The sequence below is a fragment of the Epinephelus lanceolatus genome, chromosome 12 (genome assembly GCF_041903045.1).
Source record: "Epinephelus lanceolatus isolate andai-2023 chromosome 12, ASM4190304v1, whole genome shotgun sequence".
NCBI lineage: Eukaryota > Metazoa > Chordata > Actinopteri > Perciformes > Serranidae > Epinephelus > Epinephelus lanceolatus.
Window position 1 is genome coordinate 6,546,418 of NC_135745.1, and position 24,893 is coordinate 6,571,310.

The 24,893-nt window shown below is 39.7% G+C and overlaps 2 protein-coding genes across 6 annotated transcripts in view; one reads left to right on the forward strand and one right to left on the reverse strand.

The window, feature by feature from the left end:
- Nucleotides 1–83: 83 nt before the first annotated feature.
- On the forward strand, nucleotides 84–19,104 carry LOC117272216 (major facilitator superfamily domain-containing protein 12-like). The gene is made up of 11 exons (XM_033651018.2): nucleotides 84–980; nucleotides 1,986–2,105; nucleotides 6,699–6,909; nucleotides 6,996–7,125; nucleotides 8,768–8,995; nucleotides 9,246–9,338; nucleotides 9,494–9,586; nucleotides 12,206–12,376; nucleotides 12,515–12,609; nucleotides 14,607–14,737; nucleotides 14,880–19,104. The coding sequence occupies exons 1-11, from the start codon at nucleotides 833–835 to the stop codon at nucleotides 14,921–14,923; spliced, it is 1,464 nt and encodes a 487-aa protein (XP_033506909.2). The 5' UTR covers nucleotides 84–832; the 3' UTR covers nucleotides 14,924–19,104.
- A 263-nt stretch (nucleotides 19,105–19,367) lies between these two features.
- Nucleotides 19,368–24,893, reverse strand: part of depdc5 (DEP domain containing 5, GATOR1 subcomplex subunit) — a 35,718-nt gene continuing 30,192 nt past the window's right edge. For all 5 annotated transcript variants that reach the window (XM_033650297.2, XM_033650296.2, XM_033650299.2 and 2 more), the window contains 4 exons: nucleotides 22,857–23,028; nucleotides 22,692–22,752; nucleotides 20,948–21,030; nucleotides 19,368–20,865 (listed from right to left, as the gene is read on the reverse strand). In XM_033650297.2, coding sequence (XP_033506188.1) covers nucleotides 20,567–20,865; nucleotides 20,948–21,030; nucleotides 22,692–22,752; nucleotides 22,857–23,028 — 615 coding nt within the window. In that variant the 3' untranslated portion in view covers nucleotides 19,368–20,566. The remainder of the gene's footprint in view (nucleotides 20,866–20,947; nucleotides 21,031–22,691; nucleotides 22,753–22,856; nucleotides 23,029–24,893) is intronic.

Consider the following 24,893-nt stretch of genomic DNA (forward strand, 5'->3'; position numbering starts at 1 on the left):
CGAGGCTTTCGCAATTGGCTGAGAGGAGCAAGAAGGATCTTTATTGGTCAATCCCTCTCGCTTTTTTGCTTACCTCATCATCGCCGGTCTGCTTAGCTGTTTACATCTGTTATGTGTTTTCCTCACCAGATGTGTCGTACGCTTGTTGCTAGCAAGCTAAAGGTTAATGAGGCAGCGGTTCGGTGTTTTCCGTACCGAGGTGGATCTAAAACTCTACACGCTGCTGCTGGAGGGAGAAATGTGCGAAGAAGAACAGGCACTCGAGGGGTTTCTGTTTTATTATGGGGTACATTTTTAATGGGATTTTGACTCAGCAAAGTAATTGAATTAGACTTGACAGAAAGCTGAGATAGAACACCTCGCTTACGTTTCAGAGTAGCTAATTAGGTGTCCAAATGTGATGTGATGAAGTGGAGAAATGCGGCGATGAAACCCGTTTTTTGTCCTGTGCTGTGGTTCTGTTTCGGTTTTCATTTATCCCCAGATGCTCCTCCTGGCTTTGACACATCTCTCCACTGTCACCTGATTACAGGGAATCTGACACCGAGATGAAGAGGGAATTTCTTTTTGTCCTACCTCCTACGCGGGCAACATTTAACTTACTGAGCGGAAACGCTTCATGATAAGTTTATAAAAAGACAGTAACATGTTAAAAAGGGAACCGAAAACTGGTCTGTCGTCATTCAGCTGTGTTCAGCAACTCCCAGAGTGGAAAAAGTTTGTCTAGTTATACCGGTAGTGTATTCAACTATATCTTACCCCTGTCGAGAGCTGATTGAGGCGTGTGGTGCCGACACTTTCCTTTGAACTGCTTTGTGTCTCGCGAGCCACCATGTCGGACACAGAGAGGTCTCTGCCAGCCCTCAGGAGGCTCTGCTATGCGGTGGGACACTTTCTCAACGACCTGTGTGCTTCTATGTGGTTCACATACCTGCTGGTGTTCTACCACTCAGTACTGGGATTCAAAAACACATATGCAGGTTAGTCTGTCTGTTTGTCTGTCTATTTCAGTTCATTTCAATTAAATTCAACATGCTTTATTTGCACATTTAACAAGTGTTGCCAAAGCATAAATACAAGACAGTGAATAAACTTTACAACTGGTAGATCTGCTGTATAAGTAATTCAAGTTTGTTTAGGCTCAGTAAAGAAACTAATAAAAAAAAAGTATTTATACGAAATCGTAGGTATCAAGTGTCAAAAAAGTGTGTGTGTGTGTGTGTGTGTTTGTGTGAGAGAGATTGTTCTCTGTCTTTCTGTCTGTCTGTCTGTCTATCAATCAGTCTGTGTATCTGTCTGTTTATACAAGTATACACATGTTGTATATTTGTGAAAACATCTGCACAGTACAGGCACACACACAATGACCCTGTCGTAAATCTTTGTAAGGCTTATAAATGTTTTTTTGTTGGGTTTTTTTTTACGGAGACTGCATGAAAGTTATTAAAATTAACTTGAACCAAATTAAAAACTAAAACTAGTTGCAGAACAAAAAAATTTTAGTTAACTGAAATAAAAATGGAAAATAGAGTCACAAAATAAATGAAAACTAACTAAACAACGGTGAATTATCATGAAACGAAATACAATATAGCGAAAATTAGTAGAAAATGTCTTTAGTCAAAAGTTTTCTGTTTGGTGAAATGTATCAGCACAACAGGCATGAGGAGGCACAGGTGCACCCTCCCCCCTGCCCATATTATACAAAAACGTAAAACTAATAGTAAGTAGTGAAAGTAATGAAAACAAAACCAAAACTTAAATTTTTTTACAAATAAAAACTAAAATGTGCAACACCACCTTCCCCACCTCTAAACTCCATTGAAAACAACAAAATAAAAACTAATGAAAAATATAATTTAAAGTATATACTGAATTCGTACAGTGAGTGTCTACCTTCGTCATGCATCTATCTTCTTGGTCTGTTGTCACATATTAATTATTATTGTAAATTACTCAATGGTGACTGTCTCCTTGTGGTGCAGGTGTGTTGCTGCTGGTTGGGCAGATAGCTGATGGCATCTGTACGCCTCTCATTGGCTATGAGTCTGACCGAACCCCCGGCTGTGGCAACTATGGCAAAAGGAAGACATGGCATTTAGTGGGTAAGTCTGAAAGATACACAGACAGAATTTGTAATCCACATTCAGCTATCTTTTACAAGTTACACTGCAGTGTTATAATACCCAAGATCGGTCTTGGTCTGAAGACCACTTTTTGGAGGTCTCAGCCTCGTCTTGGACTCGACCTCATTTTTACTCAGTTTTGTCTACGTCATGACTTGGGATTTTATTTTAACACTGGTCAAAACTACCTCTACGGGAATATCACAAAATTGCCTGTGTAAAAAGGAGTGTTGAATAAAGATGGTTACGTTGATTTGAGCTCATTAGTGTTTGTAAAAATGCCACATATAAACTTTACCTCTGCAATGCCTTTTGATAATTTTATGTCCACATTTCTCATAGTACACTTAAACAAACACATATACATACAGTACATGGCAAGTAAGTGCATCATGCAGTGTGGGCCTGCCTTGGTCTTGACCCCTTAAAGTCTTGGTCTATTCGCTGTCCTGATAAACTCTGTTCTTGGTCATGACTTGGTCTCTGTTTAGGTGGTCTTGAATACAAAACTCCCAAATTAAAATTAATTTTCAGGTTCAAGAAAGGGAGACATCTGTCATATTTATGTCAGTGTGTTTTGTTTTTGAAAATGACCACATTGGGCAAAATGCAGAGTCTAAACAATTGATAAATTGATACATAATGAAATTGATACATACTACATGCTTACATTTATGTAACTTATGAGTCACTACCTGCTCTACATAGTGTTAGTATCCTGGGTGGTAAAAGGTTAACTGGGAAGAAAGCAGCCATGTTGTCTCGTCCTGAAGCGGCTCCTTGTTTCTGACAGTCAGCTGTTATGTACATGATGCCATAAACATGTAACTTTTAATGAAACTGGTGTTTGGACTATGCTCTCATACTGCACCCCAAACATATGTTTTATTGATCCATTTAAGTGACAGAGTGTTTTATGAGACTCTTTAATGACAGTGGTCAGAGGAGGATACAGACTGATACTGAGGTTATTCTTCAATCACAGAGGAATGACTTGACAACTGCAAGTATCCACATGACACACACACGACGAGGAAAGCCTCATCATAAATCGTCTACGAAGTCATATTAGGTTAGGCAAGAGCTTTTGCCTCACAGCGGTCAGACAGCACTTCTTAGCAAGAGTAACATAACAGCCAAACAGCCAAATTGTTGAATGTAAATAGAGACGCGTGAAAGTAGATCTAAATATATACAATGGATAGACCATCAAAAAAAAATTACATTTTTATTCTACCTAAACCATAAAACCAATAAAGATCCCCTCAAGACATGTTATAAGACAGTAGTTCCCAAGTGGTGGGTCGCAGTCCAAAAGTGGGTCGCAAGTCCATTCTGAATGGACCGCAAGTGACTCGAATGTGTCAAGTTTGTAAAAAACACACTTTATTTTGAAGTAAAGTGAATTTGCAGCACAATTGCAATTTCCTGCTGTAAAGTGAGTGACTAAGCAACAGCTACTTGGCAAAGACTGCAAACTAGCTTGACGACATAGCCAAACCCAAGTATGATGCTGAATATATTAAACTGTGTGGACCTTGAACTGATGATTTAGGAGAAATTTGGTCCCTGTGGCTGGGCCAGTTAGGAACCACTGTTGTAAGACACGCTCTACTTTGAAGAAGTTCTGTCTAAAATGCTTTTTCTACTTAAATTACCTGGTTAAATATTCTAAAAAACACATGTTCAGACTCAATCAAACTTAATATTTATAGCATTACAAGGAATACAATGGAATATAATGCAATAATACTGACAATAAAAGTCAGAAGGAAGAGGAAACAGTGAAAGCAAAGAACAAATCAAAACACACTAGACCCTAACCCTAACAACAACCCTAACCCTAACCCACTAGGCTATAAAGGTGTGTCCTGCTCTATGAAAAACAAGATGTCTCGATTTTTAATGTAAAGATTCAGTTCTCAGTATATGTGACCTTGAGGTTTCCAGTTTCCACATCACACTTATCTAAGTTTTATACTGGACCATGCTTGGCTTCAAACTAGTGATGTATGAGATATATGATGAGCACCAAGCAGCAACTGCTGGGGCTGGAAAATGAAGACAACACAGAAAGTGCCAAAAACTGCAGTTCCTATAATGGCCACTTGAGGCTAGTTCCATGAAGGAGTTAATCCCAAAGACGCCCATGTTAAAATGCCTAACTTTACAGCAGAAATAAACATGTTTATTACCTGGTACAAAAAAATGTTTTTTGTCTCTATAGTTAATAGAGTGCTTTAGGGATGACATTTTTCTGTAAGCTGACATGGAAGTTAGCTTTGCCCTGGCTCCCTCGTCAAAAAGCCTATATGATTTTTCCACTGGATTTTGGATTATTGCAAAGGATAAGCTCTGTGGCAAACAAATGTTTAAGGTACTGATATGTATTGTTCACTTGTTCAGCAAGATAATCTTCAAAAATGAACACCGCTTTCATGATTATTGAAGCCTAATTGCAATTGCCAGAATTAAAAAGCAAATTTTAGGCTGTAAGTGAACTACACTATGGTCACATGACCTATCACCGCCATCATAACAAGACCATAAAGCCATGTTCGGTGTGGCTCAGAGTCTAGATGTTTTGTGGTCTCATTTAGCCACGTGCTTGTTTAGCAGTTTCAGAGTTCATGAGTGGGGTATTTACTAACGTACTTTATGTTGTAGAACAAAACGTGAAAGTCTCTTAAGCTTGTGTGAACCACAGACCTTATAAGAGGCGTCGAACCAAAATCCCAATCAGAAAAACCCATTGACTTTGAGACAAGGGAAATGTGAGTGATAAAATTCTAACTCATTTCCAGGTTTTAGGACTAATTTCTGCTGAACTCTATTTCCCTGTTAATGACAACCGTTCGGAGGGTGGATTTCATAACTCACCATTTGCATGTCTTTAAGGCCTAAAGTTAATTATAATTAAGGGCGTGGCTGTTTTGAGTGACAGGTAGGTACCGTCTGTCAACAAGTCGCTACCATGGTGTTAACGTTGGTTAGGTAATGTATCCATGGCATAACTGCAGATTCACTAGCTGCTGCTTTTTCAGTGTGTTTTCAGTTTATGAAAGTTAACTGTAACAGTTAAAAAGTCTTGTTCAGTGTATGGTTGTACTTAAAGGCCCTCTTAGGAGGAGCTGGATATTGAGGTTTTTTTGGTAAATACATTTTTCTTTAATGGTTTTAAGCCTGTTTTTTGCTAGTGAAAATTAGCATTACAATTAGCATAATCTCAGACAAAGGTCCAGCGTGTAGGATTTATAGCCTGGTAAGACCATCCTAATGGCGTGAGCTCAACATTCTGTTTTACTCTCTGTATCAGTCTGGACTTGGTGCTACTCCACTGTCAATGGGTGTGGGTACTCGCCTTTGCAGATCCCTGATTGGCCCCAACTGGATTTTAATTTCTGGAAAGTCATGACTGATACGGAGAGCGAAACAGAATGTTGAGCTCACATCATGAGCATAGTCTAACCAGGCTATAGGATTTAGGACGATATATTAGCAGAAATGGAATATAACATAATAAGTGTGTTTTCTTTTGTGTATAACCTCCTGAAAATATGAATCATTGGATTTTCTTTACGCTAGAATGGGGCATTTATATGTACATTGGGAGCGGGTCCTCGTCCCTGGAGTCCATCATGTTGATCGACAGTAGCCCAGAATAGACAAACAAAACACTTGGCTGTAGATAGGGCCATTCACATTTTCCTGTCGGCCACCATAGTTAGTTAGTACCCTCTCCACGATGAGCAGTGTTGGAAGAACTCAGATTTTTGGAATATAAAACTGCTTTATTCAGTGTTTTTACTGGTTTAAATTGCCAGGACTGTTTGGTATGGGGAAGAAGAGACCTCAGTGGATGATTCAGCCTGTGGGAAAAACCTCCTGAACAATGAACACAGTGGGATTTCGAACAGGGAATTCGTGCTTGGCACATGAGAGAAGTTTTAGCTGGTTGCAAACTGCAGTCCTCACCGTTAGATGCCACTAAATCCTACACACTGTTCCTTTAATCATAGCTGTAAATGCATTGTGTTAACCGAGCTAGTAGCTAGCAATAGAGTTAACTTTACCCTCTTGTCAAAATATGGTCACTTCTTGTTCCAAAAATCCAATATGGTGATGGCCAGAATGCCAACATCAAGGCTCCTTAGCAGATGAATGAGAGAACAAACTCTGCACATACATCATTCTGCACAGTGAAGCTTAAAAATCCAAGTGAAGGAACAATAAGAAAAACACATTTTTGAAAGGTGGTCTTCAATGAGGATAACAAATTTAGGTGCCAAAGTTATCCCAGTGGTGTTTTGGGGCTGCTATTGGCTCCACAAGCAGGGGAACCTTCGCTGTGCTGTCAAATAAAGACAAAATGCTCAGATGGTGAAGGTGTCCTGCCAGCATTGGTGTGTTCCAAATTTGTTTTGGGGCAAAAGTTGTGAATTTTTCTTACAGGCTTCAATTCATCACTTTCATGTGTGTGAATAAGACTGACGCAGAATGATAGGTGTATTTTTACTAACAGTATACTGAAAGTCATTGTTTGTGCCCTCTGTGTGTGTGTGTGTTATCCAGGTACACTGAGCGTGGTGCTGTCCTTTGCTTTCATCTTCAACCAGTGTCTGGGCTGTAGCTCATTCACCCCCCAGTGGGCCAGTTTGATCTACTTCATCCCGTTCATCATCATCTTTCAGTTCGGCTGGGCCGCCACCCAGATCTCCCACTTGTCTCTCATTCCAGAGCTAGTCTCCTGTGAGCACGCTAAAGTAGAACTCACTGCATACCGGTACGTTTTATTCACACAGACAGTACAGACAGCAAGATAATCTACAGATCTTGAATACACAGCCTCCCTTGTTTGTGTGTGTGCAGGTACGCGTTCACAGTGATAGCCAACATCACAGTGTATGCAGTGGCTTACCTGCTGTTCCACGTGCAGGCCGGAGGGGACGAAGATCCGCTCAGTGATGCACTTGGACCAGTCGATATCCCCGTCTTCAGGGTGAGGAGGGCTTCTAATCAACTGTGTTTAAGAGTGGGCAGAGCCACTGAAAATCACCACATGACATTGACAGTGAACAGTACCATTTAGCATACCAGTGCCCTTTGAACAGAACACTGAGGGCCCTAATCAGGGGTGAAAATAATGACTTATGTTTACTCTCGTTACTGTAAAAAATATAGATTTACTTGGACTTTTTGAGTATTTTTTTTTTTTATAATTGGTAATTTTACTTGTACTTAAGTACTTTTTATCACAAGTATTGTACTTTGCTACTTTTCAAGTTGCAATGGTTTCAAGTTGCAAAGTCACAGGAATCAGTCATGAAAACTGTTGTGAATGAAGTAAAGGAGGAACAAGGAAAGCAATAAAGAAAGATCCACACACTGTTGCTCCATTAAGTAATTTATCAGCACAATGAAACTAAAGACAGGAAATAAATCTGCAGCTGCAGGTGTGTGTGTAGCTGCAGGAGGGCAGAGCTTGACTGAGGTGACAGTCTGCACTCAGCTGACACTCAGGTAGAGATGCATGTTGTAAATGTTTACACTCACCAGCCGAGTGTCAGGATGTGGGCAGGATACGGAATGGCGGTCACACCTGAGCTGTGGCTAGCAGTTAGTGAACAGTTCAAATGTACAACAATTGCCATCAAATTAAGGATCATGTCCTTGTGGGTTATGGTTGGCATTACTATACGCTGATATAGTTACAAAAAACAGGTGGTATTCAACTTAAACAATCATACAATGCTCCACCCTGTGAGCACACTCAGTGTCCCAAGTCAAACACACCTACGATGTTGCATGATGCAGGCACATGCTGGGTCAGGCTGACATGCTACAGTGCTCATGTGCATCTGCTAGACAGGCTGAGTAGACTGGTTACAGCAGGACAGAGATGCTGAGTAGGCTGGTTATATTAACGTAATGCTTTAAGAATGAACAAGCAGAGAGGTTAAATGTAGAGCAGATCGAGGGGGACTTTGCTGTGCTCAAGGCTCACAGAGTGACATTCAGACAGGTGACAACAAACTCTGAACTCATTCTCTAGATAAAAATGTCAACAGCAACTGTGCTGCCGAGCAACTTTATGTGTGCCTGCCTGCTATGTGGTGTATAAAAACTGTGCAGTCTCTCCTTTGCTGTAATGTGTTTGTGGCTGCAGCTGCTGTGGAGTTTATATTGTTTAGCTAGTGCCTTAGTGATGATTTTATTCTGCTGTTGATTGTGTTAGAAGTGTCGGTAAAGGACAGTTTTCTTAAAGATGCAAAATAGAACATGAAATTGAATGTGATTTTCAGTAGGGTGAGAGCATTAATAATAATAATAATAATAATAATAATAATAATAATTATAATTATTATCAATATAACTGTATTTATATAGCACCTGTCAAAAACAAAGTTACGAACTGCTTTTTGGGTAAAAAAGAAAAGCTATAAAGTAAATAAAATCCCAAATATAAAGGATAAAACAAGATTAAACGATTAAAAACCATTACAAAACAAACCATGACCAAAGTCATGCTAAAACTGAGGTGCTATATTTACACTTATGGGCTCTGCATGAGGCAAGTCTGACAGAGTTTGAAAACAGTTTATAATAAACCTTAACTTGTGTTTTGCTGTGTTTGATTACAGAATCTGGCGCTGATTGTGCTGGGCATTGGTGCTCTCTTCTCCCTCCTCTTCCACCTGGGAATCAAAGAGAGGAGTGCTGGAGCAGGAGGAGAGGCTGGAGAAGAGGAGGGGAGGAGTAGGGAGAGGATGGAGGAGGAGGGGGAGCGGAGGCCTCTGCTTCCTCGCCATAAAACCTCCGCGTCTCCTCTGCAGTGGAAATGTTGGCTGCAGCAGCCCTCTTTTTACCAGGTAGGAAGATTGTACAGGTAAAAGCAGATGTGACTCTCTTAGTATCAGAACAAACACACTGAAGTCTGACCTGAACTTCACTTGAACCTACTGAACTGACAGATCGGCACAGAAAAAGCTTTTTTTTTGCAATCAGCTTTTCCGCTTTCAACATCTTGACAGTTGCCACATGTTGTCTGGTGTCAAATGTTTTTCACTGCCTGCAGCAAACCTGGCTGACAGATCTGTGTGTTACTGTGTATCTCTGTAGGTGGCCTTACTCTACATGTCAACCAGGTTAATGGTCAATCTGTCTCAGACATACATCTCAATGTATCTCATCAACACTCTGGGGCTGCCCAAGGTAACACAAGATCACCAGAATTAATCTTTTTCATACGTGTATATGCATTATCAGTTCATAGTGACCACACCATTAGTGTTATTCTGTATCAAAGCTAAAAGGACTACTCATTCCTCAGTGTTTGTTCATTCCATTTCTCTTTCTCCCTCCAATAGAAGTTCATTGCAACCATCCCATTAGTGATGTACGTGAGTGGCTTCCTGTCCTCCTTCATCATGAAGCCTGTCAGTAAGCTTATTGGAAAATGTGTAAGTACACACACTAGACACATAATTCCTTTCCTATGGAAACAAAATGAAAATGTAGTCTGATTATCAGGCTACTTTCACCATTAAAGCAATAGTTCACCTCAGATCAGGGGCCATATTCACAAAGCGTCCTAGTACGAGCAAGTAAGAGTTGCTCTGAGTGACGAAACTCTAAAAAAAATTCTTAGAATTGTGACATTTTCTTAGAATTTTCCCTTAAAGTTAAGATTAGGTCCTTGTAAAGATAAAAGTTATTCACAGAGCATCTTAGATCTTAAAAGAGCTCCAAAGGTGAAAAACTGTTAGGAGCATGGAGGAGGACTTTTAAGAGGCTCTTAAGCAGAGGAGAAAATGGTGGAAACACAAAGAGGTCAGAGAAATATCCTCCAAACGCTGGATGACAGTGAGTTAATGAAATGCTGGTTGATGTCATTAGAGATACACACGTCTCACCTAACACTATAACGCCAGAAATAAAATGATTACAACACTAAGATTTTTGAATAACTGGAAAAATGCAAGAGTGCAGCAGTGATGACTTGGGTCTGTCCCAGCCTTACTTCAACAGAGTGATCACACTAACAAAGAGAGCACTTTAACAGTCAGTAGTGCATTTCACTTCCACTGGGTGTCCACACCTTGCAGGATCACAATGGGCGTGTCTCTGACAACCAATCACATCTGTTAAGAGGATGCATCATACCTAGCAATGGGGTCAACCACACCTCCTCACTGAGGTAAAAGTTTCTGTCCCGTCCTTGTTCAAAGCTGCTCTGAGAACTTTCCTAAATCACTCCCATGCTCGGACTCCTTACAAAAAACTTTTGGGCTAAGTTAGGAGCTCCCCAAGAATATTCACAGAATGTTTGTGAATATGGCCCCAGAAATACATATTTTTCGCTGCCAAGTTGCTGAGTGTTGGAGATATCAACGATAGAGATGTCTGCCTTCTCTCCAGTATAATGTAACTAGATGGCACTTAGCTTGTGGTGCTCAAAGCACCAAAAAATACATTTGAAAAACTCAACAGCAATGTCTCTATAGAAATCATCTGGTTACAAAAGATATTCCACAGACTTATCACTAGCATTGGATGAGCTGATCATCTATACAGCCACTGCAGTTAACACTGAGGAAAATTCAATCATGTGATAGCCCGGCGTGTTATCTGTGGTCAAAACAACCCAAACTCATTAGCTTGAACGCAAAAAATAGATTGGCTCAGTGATGTCCTTCTTTACTCTCTGATCCATCTGGTGTTTCCTGTGTTTCCCCAGAAGTTAGAGCAACTAGAGGGGTAAGGGGATATGACGCTAGTGACAGGCAACCAAATGAAAAACACTGTACCTTGAATGAAATTACAGATTTCTCTGGGTTTGAACATTGGGGGAAACATTTGGGATAATGTAAGTACACAGCTCATCAAAATATATAAGATAGGTCTGGTTTTAGACATTTTAATGTGGAAATGTTACATATTAAAGCTTTAAACCTTTGATCCCAACTGATGTAAAAAAAAAAAATCACACCCTTTTTTTCAGTCTTATACAGATATCACGTAGATGTCTCACACACACTCCTGGAATCAACCCTTTCCAGTGACCTCAGGATCTGTGATGTCCATTGAGAAAAAATGTCCATAAATCCGCTTAGAAATCATAGGAAAAAAATCTAAGAACCTGTCCTATAAAAGATTTTTTTTCTTCAGCCCTGAAGTCCAGTGATTGCTATCTGTATCCATGGTTACAATGCAAACAGGAAATGCTTGCAGCTAATGCAGCATGGCTTTTTATGGTGATGATCTGCAAATATTTAAACAAACATAGGCTAAAAAATAGGGCTGAAGTGTAGCTAAGTGACTGACTCTAATAAGATGAAAGTCTAATTTTTGAAACTAGAATGTCTCATCAACACAGTTCTTTTATTCCTTAAACACTGACACTCACCTCTCTCTATTCGTTTACAGATACTTGCTACAGGTTCAAAACCTAAGAACAGACAGGCACATTATGTTCGCTCCTGTTAATTAAATCAAATCACACCAATACATTCCTGAGTCCTCACAGTCACTCAGTTTTTGAGTGTTCACATCAATAATACCTAAGTAGGTTTTTGTCATTGCTCCTTATTTAATCGTGAAAATGTAATCTTACATAGAAAAAGTTAAAATTTCAAATCAGGTCTTCAGGGGTTTTGATAAAGGAAGTTAAAAAAGAGCAAAAAGTTAGAAAAAGGTAAGGCAGGAGAAACTGTTAATAGTGTAATCCTTTCCATTTACATTCATCAGGGTACAAAATATTAGAAACCCTTTTCAGTATAATGCAGTCCTCTACAACATAAACACTAACTATAACCTAATACATGATCATGGATATATGAATTGAGTTGAGAGCTCTGAATACAAAAGCTGAGCCAAAAAGTTGCCGAACTGGTTCTCTGGTGTTTCAGTACTTCCTCATCACATTCTTCTGTAAAGTGTCAGTGAATCTTAGTACTTTAGTGAGTTGAATAGGAGATCTGATTCTGTATCTATGCTGATAGGAAGAGGAAGTGTTCAAGCCAGAAGTTTATGCTGACTCACCTGTCAAACACTGTGTGTCTCTCTTCTGATTGGTCCAGCTCACCTACTTCATAGGCCTCTTGCTGATCATGGCCTTCTCCTACTGGGTGCTATTGGATGATAAGATGGGCCAGTGGGTGTATGGGCCTGCTGTGCTGCTGGGGGCGGGGTCCGCCACCATCCTGGTCATATCGCTCTCCATGACTGCTGAGCTCATCGGCAATCAGACAGTAAGAATTGTGTGTGTGAGTGAGTGACTGAGTGACTGAGTGACTGAGTGAGTGACTGAGTGAGTGACAGACAGACAGACAGACAGAGAGATGTGTTAAGTATTATACCATCCACTAACTGTATCTCCATCTCTGCAGCAAACTGGAGCATTTGTGTACGGAGCCATGAGTTTCACTGATAAAGTGGCTAATGGAGTGGCTGTGATGATCATTCAGACTCTGCATCCCTGCCAGTTAGTACAAACACACACACAAATTCACTCATTGTTTACTGTTACACACACATTATGTATGTATGTACACTACAGGACCTCCTCTTGCGTTAAGTGATGACCCACTACTACATAATTCAAACTCAAATTTTCTCTATTGTCGTATCACTAGTTTAGTGATAGTTTACTCCTCCTGATTAGTTCTGCACAGCCTGTAACAAGACCGCAATGATGTTGATGTCACAGATTTTTAAGTAGTTTTTCTCGGCTTTCCAGAAAAGTTTAACAAACATGGATAAAAAAAAATTCATGTCATAATTGACCTTTTTTACAGTTCGGGGTGTCCTTTCAACAGTTTTACGGACGTCTCTTTTATAATGGTGGCCTATGGGGAAAATGCTTTTTTGAGCTGCAGGGGATTTTTTTCACTGCAATACTGCGAGTGGCCACTGGGAAAAAATGGCTGCAAAGCTGAGCAGTGTTCCTGGGGATCTGGTTTTATCTGTTAGCGTGCTACATTTGTTGACTATCAAAAAGCTCAAAGTACAATTGAGGCTGATGGAAATGTTATTAGTTTTGCAGGTATTTGGTCGTAAACCAAAGTGTTGGACAAAAGTAGCCTATCCCAGCTGACATTGGGCGAGAGGCAGGGTACACCCTGGACAGGTTGCCACTTGCCAGACTATCACAGGGATGACACATAGAGACAGATAAACATTCACGCTCACATTCACACCTACGGACAATTTAGGGTCACCAATTAACCTGTATGTCTTTGGACTGTGGGAGGAAGCAGGAGTACCTGGAGAAAATCCACGCTGACATGGGGAGAACATGCAAACTCCGCACAAAAGGGCACCCCCACCCTGGGGTTCAAACTCCCCACCTTGGGTCCAAACCAGGAACCCTCTTGCTGTGAGGCAACAAAGCTAACCACCCTGCCACCCTTTGATTATTTTTTTGTTACAATGCCTTTTTAATCTGTCCCTAACAAGTCCCTCAACTTTTATGGAAGTGCAATACTAAATCAGTGGAGTACTCCTTTCAAGGGACAGTTCACCCTAAAAATGCATATTTTTCCTCTTACCTGTTTTACTGTTCATCATTCCAGACAGTTTAGGTGTGAGTTGCTGAGTGTTAGAGATATTGGCTGCAGAGATATCTGTCTTCTCTCCAATTTAATGGAACTAGATGGCACTCAGAAGCACCAGAAATCATGACCTGGTTGCTCAAGACATTCCACTGACTTTGTTGTGAGCAGTTTCATGTAGGAACTATTTTCTTTCTACCAAACTACACCCGAATCACTACACAGAGGGAAGCATGCATGAGAGTGACATGTAAACAATAACAATGCCCTACTCCATTATGTTAGCTAGCTCAAGTGGTGCTAGTGACCTACCAGTTGATGCACGCTTCCTTCAGCATGGTGATTTGGCAGGTGTAGTTTGATAGAAAGAAAATAGTTCCTGCATGAAACTGCTCACAACAAGGTCTTTGGATTATCTTGAGTAACTGGGTTGTGATCTCTGGAAAGAGATGTTGTTGTTTGGCATTCTGAGTACCACAAGCTGAGTGCCATCTAGTTCCATTATATGGGAGAGAAGGCAGACATCTCTGCAGCCAATATCTCCAACACTCTGGAGCTCACACCAAAACTATCTAGACTGATAAACAGCACTACAAGTAAGAGGAAAAATAGGTAGTTTTGATTTGGGGATGAACTGTTCCTTGAAGTACAATATTGCCAGGCACATGTTGAACAGCATTTAAGCTACAAGACTAATGCTACAATAATTACTATACAACAATTCATACTATAATGAAAAAAGGACAATTTTACAAATGAATGATTAAAATAAAAAGCCAAAGTATATGCATGTTAAGATGGGATATGATTCAACACAGAAATGTAAGAAGAAAAGAGCAGAAAAAGAGGAGTGAGAGTTTAAAGGAGTAGTTTCAGTGATCTGCTGGTTCTGTCTCAGACTGTGACATGACTTTGTTGTCTCTCTCAGTACTGTGGTGTGCTGTCCTGCCTGTGTGTGGTTCTATCACTACGTCATGGTCATAGTAACAGGAGGCGTGGCAGTTGTTGCAGCTTTAACGCTCTGCTCCATCCTCATCTGGCCAATACAGATCAGACCACGTGAGTATATACAAGTATATGTGTAGTACTGTATATATCTGCATAGCTTTTAGCCTAACTTATTAAAGCTCCTCCTTTACTTTTTAGTTCTGGTTCACAGCTCAACTACTACCTTCCTCTGTGTGTGTGTGTGTGTGTCTAGGTGGTCTGACAGTCATCTCTGATGATGCAGCCAGAGTCAACTAACAATCCCTACCCCACCTTCCCGCCAACTGACACCGCAGGGTACATCAAGGAAACACAAATCCTGGGCCAGTCTCAGCTGGACAGGAAGTGCTTTCACTTTTGTTTCTTTTTAAGATTCATCTCTAGTTTTTCAGGGAAGAGCAGCAGGGGGGGATCCCTGACTGGCTGCTCGACTGGTGCACTTTATGTGGCACATTTAGCACTTCTGATCAAGTTACAGGAGTGAGCAGGGAAACCAGAGGAACTGATAGGGAGATTTTTTATTTCATGCCTTACTGACAATTCTGGCCATTTTCAAAACTAGATCTTGTTTTCCAACCGTTTTCCAAGAATTTTTATATTGCAGCACGGTAATTACAAAAATCAGGTTATTATAGGTTCATTTTATTGTAGTGACATGAATAATTCGACAGGCAGTAGCTGTCCTGACTCCACCTTAATTGATGGATTTTCACGTTTTTTCGTGGGGATGCGTCGTCGTCAATTTGTGCCACCCTGGACTAATTCCTTATAAATTGCATCTAACCATTTTTTGAATATGCAATTGCGTTGCCTCTAAAATTCACTTAGTGTTCTGTCTGATTCTGAACACACAGTACTGTGTTAAGTCAACAGCGCTGGTATGAATTTATCGGCAGTGATAGTAAGAAGGGCCAGATTAGTATAACCATGCTGTATAAATATGATTGGCTGTTACTAATCAGCAGGTAGGCCAGCAGCTGATGACTGAGCATGGAGCATGAATGAAGCATGTCTTCAGCTCTCATCCATAATGTTGGTCCATGCATTACTATATTTTGATACACATTCATTCCAATCTTAATATTTTCCGTATTTTACACATTCTTTGTCACATATTCAGTTGTAGAATCCTATCACAGAACCCAACCAACACACAAAACAGCTACATGATAGCTAACATCTATACAGGCCCGCAGATATAGCTGGAGTGGAATGAAGAATAATAGGTCATTGATTGTATAGATTCTTTACACAGTATTGTGACCACAGAACTGTGAGCAGGAACATGCTTTGGATGCTTTACGGGTTGATTTTGCTTCATGATTTTCCATGGTACGACATCAGCTACAGCTGTAAACAATTATACACAACTTTGGAAAATGATGGGAAAACAAGATCCAGTGTCAACAGCATGTCTGCGGAGAAATACGAGGAAACACTGGGAACAGACTGACCTGTTCCTGGCAGATACCTCACCTGACTGCAGGCTTTAGCTCATCTAAAGTGGATCACTTCAAAAGGGAACTGCTATCCTGTGGCTGCACAAACGGACATCAGAGTCTACAGGATGGTGAGGAAAACCAGCTATAGTGTGAGATGTATTCAAGTGATTAAGCTCAAACACCAAAGAAGAAGCAGGGAGCATTTTAAATCCAGTCAGTACTTGCTGCTGATGTGACACATAACTACATTCCAAAATCATTCCTGAGATTCTAAATGGGGTGGTTAATTAAGAGATCATTACACTATATTTCCTCCACAAGTAGGACACAGTAAAAAGCCACTACATTTACACAGACTGTCACTGGAAACATGAAAACTGAGTCAGAAATACAGACAGTCATGAAGACGAGAATTAAGGCCTTTAACAAAAAGTTCAACAATGTCACTTGAATGTTACTGCAGCAGCAAACGCAACCTCAGAATAGGTATGGGACGATATGAATATTTCATGTCAAGTTTGTGCTGGCCAATATTTTACAGAAAATCATCAAAGTATGCTTAAAACTCTAAAATGGCACTAAAACATACTGGAATCACTTTACCTTACATTTTGTTAAGAAACATACATTTTTATTACTTCAGATAGGACACACTTCTTTTAGTGAACATCCTTTTAAGTGAAAAACAAACTATCTTGAAAAGCCAAGATTCTTAATTATTTGAAACAGCATTATATATTTTAATATGAAATGTGCTCGATAAGGATCATCTGTTTTTTTTTTTTTTGTTTTTTTTTTTTTAAAGGTTGGTGCATACGCAGTTTGTTTCTGCAGAGTCTCTTTTATTGTTGGTTGCCCAGCAGTCTGCTGGGCAACCAACAATAAGGTACCCATGCGGTTGGTTGCCCGGCAGTCTGCTGGGCAACCAACAATAACGGCTGCTGCTAACGGTTGCTGCTGTTCGTTATTTTCCCCGATAATGGAAATTCACCGTGATCAACTTACTGTGATTTTAATGCGATCCGCAATAAATTCGTATATCCTCCAAGCAGCAACCTCGCAGGCTGACCAAAAGCTGCAGTTCCTTTAATGTCCACTTGAGGCTGGCTCCGAGAGCAAGTCAATCCTCATAGACACTCATGCTAAAATGCCCAATTTTACAGCAGAAATGAACATGTTTACAGGCAGGTCCAAAAACAGTTTTGGTCTCTATAGCTAATTTCAACATTCATAGCTGTACCGTGTGTGAAGTTTAAATGTTAGTACGCATTAAAGCTATACATAATTAAGGGCGTGGCCACTTTGTTACAGTTGCTGTCTGTTGACAAATCGCTGCCACAGCGACAACATTGGTGAGATAACATAATCATGGCGTAACCCTAGATCCACAGAGTAATTGGCGTAGGCGTTGCCGTCGCCATTGCATTGGGTTTTCAGTCCATGAATGTTGAGTGTAATGTTTCGATTGTCTAAAAAAGTCTTGCTAAAAAAAAAAAAAACACAAAAAAACCCCTCCAATAAGTCGGATATTCAGTCTTTCTGATAAGTACATTTTATTTTAATGCTTTTGAGCCTGTCTTTCTCTAGCAAAAATTAGCATTGTTACACTTAACCATAGCTGTAAATGCTTTGTGCAAATCATGCTAGCAGCTAGCATTAGGGTAAGGGCCACCCTCTTGGTCAAATATGGTCACTTCTGGCTCCTAAACTACAAGTCAAAATGCCAAAGTCTGGTCCACAAACCAATGGGGGATGTGACGTTGTGGTGGCTATGTCCATTATTTTATACACTCTATGATATCGTCCCATTCCTACCTGAGAATAAGTTAACTTTTTCCTACGTTCAGCAGATAGGGAGGCATTACTGTACTGCCTGTTGTCTCATTTGACATCATACACATAACTTGTATGTGAGCCATATGGAGCAACTCATTATGATATGATCATATTTCTATTTGAATCATTTTTCTTTGTACAGTGTTTTCTCTTTTCACAATAAAGTGCTCCAGGGATAATGTTTTTCAGTAGGCCAACTTGGAAGTTAGCATCGCACTGGTTCCCTTGTCAAAGTCTATGGGATTTTTCCATTGGAGTTTGGATTATTGCAGAAAATAAACTCTGGCAAACAAATGTTTTTGATACACGTTTTGTTCAGCAAGATAATCTTCACAAATGAACACCACTTTCATGATTATGAAAAATTAAATGCAATCACCAGAAGTAAAAAGCTAACATTAAGCTATAAATAAACTACACCACTGTCACATGATTTAACATCCCTACCACGATGAAGCCGTAAAGCTGTGTAGGCATGATGACTTCCGTCATCTCATTTTGCCACTTGTTAACAACCGTCTTTTTCAAAAATTTATGAGTGGGACATTTACAGACCTATTTTATGTTGTAGAGCAAGAGATCAAAGTCTTTTAGGCTTGTGTGAACTACACACCTTATATCAATCATCCAACCACAAATTCATTCAAAAAGCCCATTAACTATGAGACGAGGGAACCATCAGTGCCAAAATGCTAACTCAGTTCCAGGTTTTAGCACCCATTACTGGGGCAACTCTATCACGGACCAAATGGAACATTAAAATAAATAATTTTATGTAATCAAAAGACACTTGAATAGTAGAAATATATTTGATGTAAAATAACTTAAAGGGATCAATGCTATGTGTATTCATATAATGTAAGAATACCAATATAAGGGAAGTATACTGATAAATGATTGAAACAGGCACTGGTGTTTGACTGGGAGCTGTGGGAAAATCTGTGTTCAGTTCCAGTTGAGTAAAGTGTTTGTCATGTCCAGCCAGCCCTGTGCCAAAGCTCTCTGTGACTTGCGTGATAATCTCTCATCCTGATCCCTGTTTATATTTATGTTTTTACTTCCTTTTTATGTCTTTGTTGCCTGGAGACTTCTGTGATTCTACATGTGTTCGGGGTTGTTTTATAAAGAGACACTCATTAAAACAAGTTTCATAAGGTGCAACTCGAAATGTGTCTGCATTTGATTTGAGTTCTTAATGGTTACTCATTTACTTAGTTTTACAGAGTATAGTGAAGCCCATAACAGCATGGTCACATTGTGAGAAGAAAAATTAACACAAATTTAGAAAAAAGTTAAAAACATTTTGTGCAAACATGGACGAGAGGTCCTTAAAGTGTTGTACTATTCCATGACAAATGGGCAAATTCGTTCTCAACTGGCCACTTAATGGACTGTGTGGTGAGATTGTCTGTTTTTAAAGATTATTTTTTTGGGCTTTTTTTTGCCTTTAATGTACAGGCTAGAGTGAAATGGGGTGAGAGAGAGAGTGGGGGGTGACATGCAGCGGATGGTTGCAAGCCGGAGTCGAGCCTCAGACCGCTGCAGCGAGGCATTGCCTCTGTACACAAAACATTGCAATAAATGCTTCCATTGGGGCGTCGGTAGCGTAGTGGATAGTGCCGGCGCCCCAATGGAAGCATTTATTGCAATGTTTTGGGCAGTGGCGCCCCAGAAAATTTTCAAAGTGACAGTCAGATTGGGCCACTGAAAATTTTAGGGTAGCACACCAAAACCAAAAGTTATAACTGAATTCCAGGGACTCGATTCGGCTGTTGTAGTATATAGGGTAGTTGAAAACTATGTCAACATGGAGAGTTAAGGAATCTCATACTGAAATTTTTCACCCATTTACATTTTATTAAAGCTTAAAGTGACGCATAATTATTTTAATTAATTTTTTTATTTTTAATTAATTAGAAACAGGGTGTCTGCCGATGGTGTCCTCAGCTTCTCAGTCAGATCTTTAAGGGGGGCCACCTCTTGGTGCCGCCAATGGTTTCAGGTCAGAAAATGACACAGATGAACAGACACCCCCTGCCTGTGTTAACAAGACAAGTGAACAGTGCTTTGTGGATGATACTTAAAAAAACAAACAGCCTACTCAGATGATTCAGCTACAGATCTATCCTGTCCCATTATAACACTGCTTGTGACTAATCTGAAGATGACAGGAAGTGGTTGCTTATTGGATGCAACATAAAACTTCAATAGTTGGAGGGTGTCAGGTGGATGTGACATGAAAACCAGTGGAATTCTAAAACTGTCTGGTGCTTAACAGACAGGCAGAGTTCCTTGTTTCACTGGTCCAAAAACAAAAGTTTAAAATGATTTTTTTCATTTTTAAAATGAATGAATATTATTTATATTGTGTAAATAAACAAAATCAATGAAACACAACATTAAGGCATGATTTTTAAAATGCAGAGTCCAAGTATTTAATACTGTTAACATCCAAAGAGAACATTCTTATCGGGTCAGTTATAGCAGCAGGCCTGTCAAAGTCACCTGTTTGCCCCTGAACAGCAACAACAGTGTGGAACTCTGAGTCCAACAAGTAGCTGGATAAATAAAGAGCAAAAACAGTTTCCGTCTACATTTTGTTTTCCTGCACTCATCTCTCCTGTCAGGGAGCACTGGCATTCATTTTCTCCTGGCAGCTGTCCCAGAGGTTGAGCAGTCTGTTGTCCTTGTTGGCACAGAAGTCTGTGAAGTCCCTGAGCAGCCGATCGGCGAGCCTCTCGTCCCCCAGCACGCCTGTCCTCCAGGCCTTGGTCAGCATGGTGTTGTAGGCCCAGTAGTATCCGACCCGCTCCTCGCCACCGAAAGGCCCCTGGCTGTTGGAGGTGGTGGAGTTTCTGCGTCTGCGCTGCTGCCCGCTTGAGTACTTCCTTTTGGAGTATGGCAGCTGCAGGAACACGGTGCCTGACAGGAAACAAGCAGACTGAGGCTCATGGGCTTCCAGGAAACAGAAGTTTGTATGTTTTTATGCTGTGGTGAGACAAACCTGTAACGTGGATGTACTGGGGCTTGTTCTCAGAGGGGAAATTAAAAGCTGAAGCAGAAAACTTGTCATGCACAAAGCCGAATCTGGTAGGAAGAGCAAATATTTACAGACAAAACATGTGGTCAGGACATGGAACTTTGTAATTCACATCCTAAATGTAAGAATTACTAAGGCAAATACTGGTGCCTCATTCTGAGCATGGGATTTTAGGCACAGAAAACAATTTTGCATCCATCCCCAGACACACCTGTGTAGTACTGATGCTGTTTCATCAGCATCTTGATATGCCACACCTGTTGGGTGGATGGATTATCTTGGAAAAGTGTCCACTAACACAGATTTTCATGACCAAAATTTGACAGAAATCTATTGAGTGCATAAAAAATGTTTTAGATCTTTAACTTACACGTGAAAAATGGGGGCAAAAACAAAGGTGTACCTAAATTTTTAATGAGTTAATTTGAGCTAGTTGGATAACTTGATGATTGTAGCTACACAGCTGAGGCAATAGAATCATTAATGTAGTTCCCTTAAATAAAACAAGCTTTAATAGTACCTTGAGGTGGGAATCTCCAGAGGCCCCAGATACGATAATACTGCAATACCTACCTCACGATACAATATTATAGTGATTTTAAATCTTTTTTAATATGCTGAGTATTGTGAAAACATATATTGCAATATATTGGGATTTGTTACCTTTTTTTCAACTGTTAATAAAAAAAATATTGTCAACATCTTTTTTTTTATCTAATAAAATATAGTTTTCAGTCTGTTCATCTCACTTAAATCATTTTTATTGCACCAATGTGTACCAAGTGGACTGAAAAAGCAATTGATTTTGTTATTTTAGTAGGCTACCAAAAGTTTAATTCATATTTGCAACATTTATAATTTCTAGAATAAAAGCATCCATGTATCGATACATTATCGCCACGCAAAATATCGCGATACGCTGTATTGATTTTCCCCCACCTCTTATAGTACCTGTACATTTAAATAGATATAAGATACTATTTTCTTGAACAGGGTGTAATACATTTCATTTAAAAGCATGCTCTAAGGTAGGGTTGGGCAGTATATTGATATCATATCAATATTGTGATATGAGGCTAGATATAGTAGATATCATCTTACATTTCAGAAACTGTAATATTGTAAGAGTTGTCTTTTCCTGGTTTCAAAGGCTCCATTATTACCATTACAATTACAAAGTGATGTCATTTTCTGAACTCCCTCGTCTGTTCTAGCTGTTCTATTATTTGCTTTTACTCATTTATTCATTATATCCACATTACTGATGATTAGTTATCAAAAATCTCTTTGTGTAAATATTTTGTGAAAGCACCAATAGTTCAACCAACCCTTCAATATTGTCACAATATCAATATGGAGGTAAGTGGTCAAAAATAATGTAAAATGTGCTTTTCTCCACATCGTCCAACCCTAGTATAGGGTGGTTAGTGGTATTAAGTATGCTAGTCAGCTATATAAATTAGAGTCCACATTACTTGCATTTAAACAGAGGCACAGCTCGTTTAAGTTCCATATTTGTAACCGAACTAGCTACATGATCATAATGCCTTGGCTTGTGTAACTGGTAATTATCAGGTTAGACAGCTGACAGCTAGCTTAGCTACTGCTTTTCCTGCAGAAATTAACTAGCTACCTAACATGTAATGTCCCATCATGTTGTGAGGAGTGAGGCACAAATGTAACATATGTTATGATATAAAAAAACAACCTGTAGAGTATAGCTTCCTGAAAGAGTTGCATCCTGTCCCAGTATGTCTCTGGTTCAAAACCTGTTTGATGAATTAAAGCAGACAGATGTTGTGACTGAGCTACACATCACACACATGGACACAGCAGTCAGTCAGTCAGTCAGACAGTCAGGTGGCTTCTATACCTTCAAAAAGGTTGTCGCTGCTGTTCTTCAGCAGACAGTGGATGTTCAGAGGGATGAAGAGCTGGGCTCTCAGTGGATCTCCATACAGGTACGAGGTCAGCGCAAAAGGAACCTCCAGCACAGGGACCAGCAAGAAGCCGCAGGATGCTGCTTTCCGGTGCCACCCTTGAACCTGACAGATAATAAGTGTTTTAAACTGTCAGCAAGGTGTTCTTTTGTGCCTTGACAAGCTGAGGCAATCACTGCCAGTGTCCTAGCTGTTATCATTGCTGTCTATGTCTCTGTGGCACAGAGGTTAGAAACAGACAAAAACACAGTTAAGAGTTAGCATCAAATCACTAAAATGTTCAACTGTTAATTAAATAAAAACCTGCATTCATCTCAAGCTCCTGGCCATTAACATATTAGTGAGCAAAACCTCTTCAGAGAGCACACCATGAAATATTAGACTTACAAATATTAATGCGCAATTAATAAATAATACAAATCATAATAATTGTAATATATATAATTTTAAGTATTTAACACAGTGGAAAAAGTAAATGTGGTCTGTGCAATAGTTAAGACACCCTGTCTCTGAGTTCCTGTGGGACAAATCACAGTCCTAAATATGTCTTAGCTTATCGTTCTTGATTAAGGATATTTAGCAGGGATGTGCAACAACATCGACATGTAATCGATATCGCTCAATATCAGCTTTAAAATGAACTATACGAATCGGCCAACATGCTTTTTCTTATTTTGCGCGATGAATGCATATAACATACATTGAAAAGTACTGTATTTCATGTCTCCATCTGCTGATTGGCCATCACGATAAGATGATGTAATGTATGCATAATATGATGTTAATTTCACTACAGAAGAGACATGATGATCATTAAAATTAGGTGGGGAAAAAAAGTGGATATATCGATATTGGTATCACTTATTAGCCAAATATGTTTTTAGATATCGGCATATCAGATATCAGCAAAAAATCCAATATCGCGCATCCCTAATATTCAGCCTTTCTTCCTTGCAGAATGTTTCTATTTCAGATACATATTTCAGAAATATTCTTCTTCATCTTGTATGCACTGCAGTTTAAGATACAAGCACAGATTCAAATACTAAGTTGAGACACTGTGAAAGCAGCTGTGATGGCCTTCTATTAGTTGTTTGGGGTTGATTTTACAGTGTTTAGAATCATTCTCTTTGTGTAATATCCAACCTTTTCAATTCAAGTTGCTTTACTGATTCTTGCTCATACATGAGTAATAGATTCCATTTTTCATTTCCTCAATACTTTTAGTGCTATGTCGCTGGCTGCCAACCAACCAAAATAGTTCCATTGTTGTTTCTCCAGTTTAAAAAGCATCTGTGTTTCTTCTTGTGTTGCATACTGAGAATGTTGGGTGTGTTTCAAAGATGTTGTTGATCAGTACAGGACCTGGAGGTATCATAGTGGCGGTGTTGGGCAGGGAGGGGAACTCCACTGACTTTACACTTCCAAGTGTGGTAACAGTTACTAGGGAGCACTACTGCATATGTGAAAACGGTTGTATAAAGTCTTTAGTGGCTTCAGGGGGAGCTGCGCAAAAGTTGATAAATTGCCTGGAGTCATATCACTTGATTCGGAGTCGGCCTCATAACAACATGAGTTACAGGAGTGCAATGCTTTATCAGTGGAGTACTAATTTAAGACCTGAGGTGTCAATGAGACCCTCACACCCAAAGCCATACTAGCTTTTTCTTATTTCGTCTTTTCAGAGAACTCTGAATGGGGAGTATCCGAGTGCTGCTGCACTATTCAGGAACTTGTGGAAGCCCATTTCTACTTCTGTGATGAAAAACACAATATCTCATAAGTCATTAGAATGAGAAACATTCTCAAAATAATAACGACTTATGGGGCTTTCAAATCAGAGACCTGGGCCTTGATCTGATTACACGTGACAGCAAATTTCAGTCTCTTTGGCGTATGCAGGCACAGTATGCTGATATGTGCCCAAGTCCATTTGAAAAGGTGATTTCAAGTACGGTTTATGTGTACTC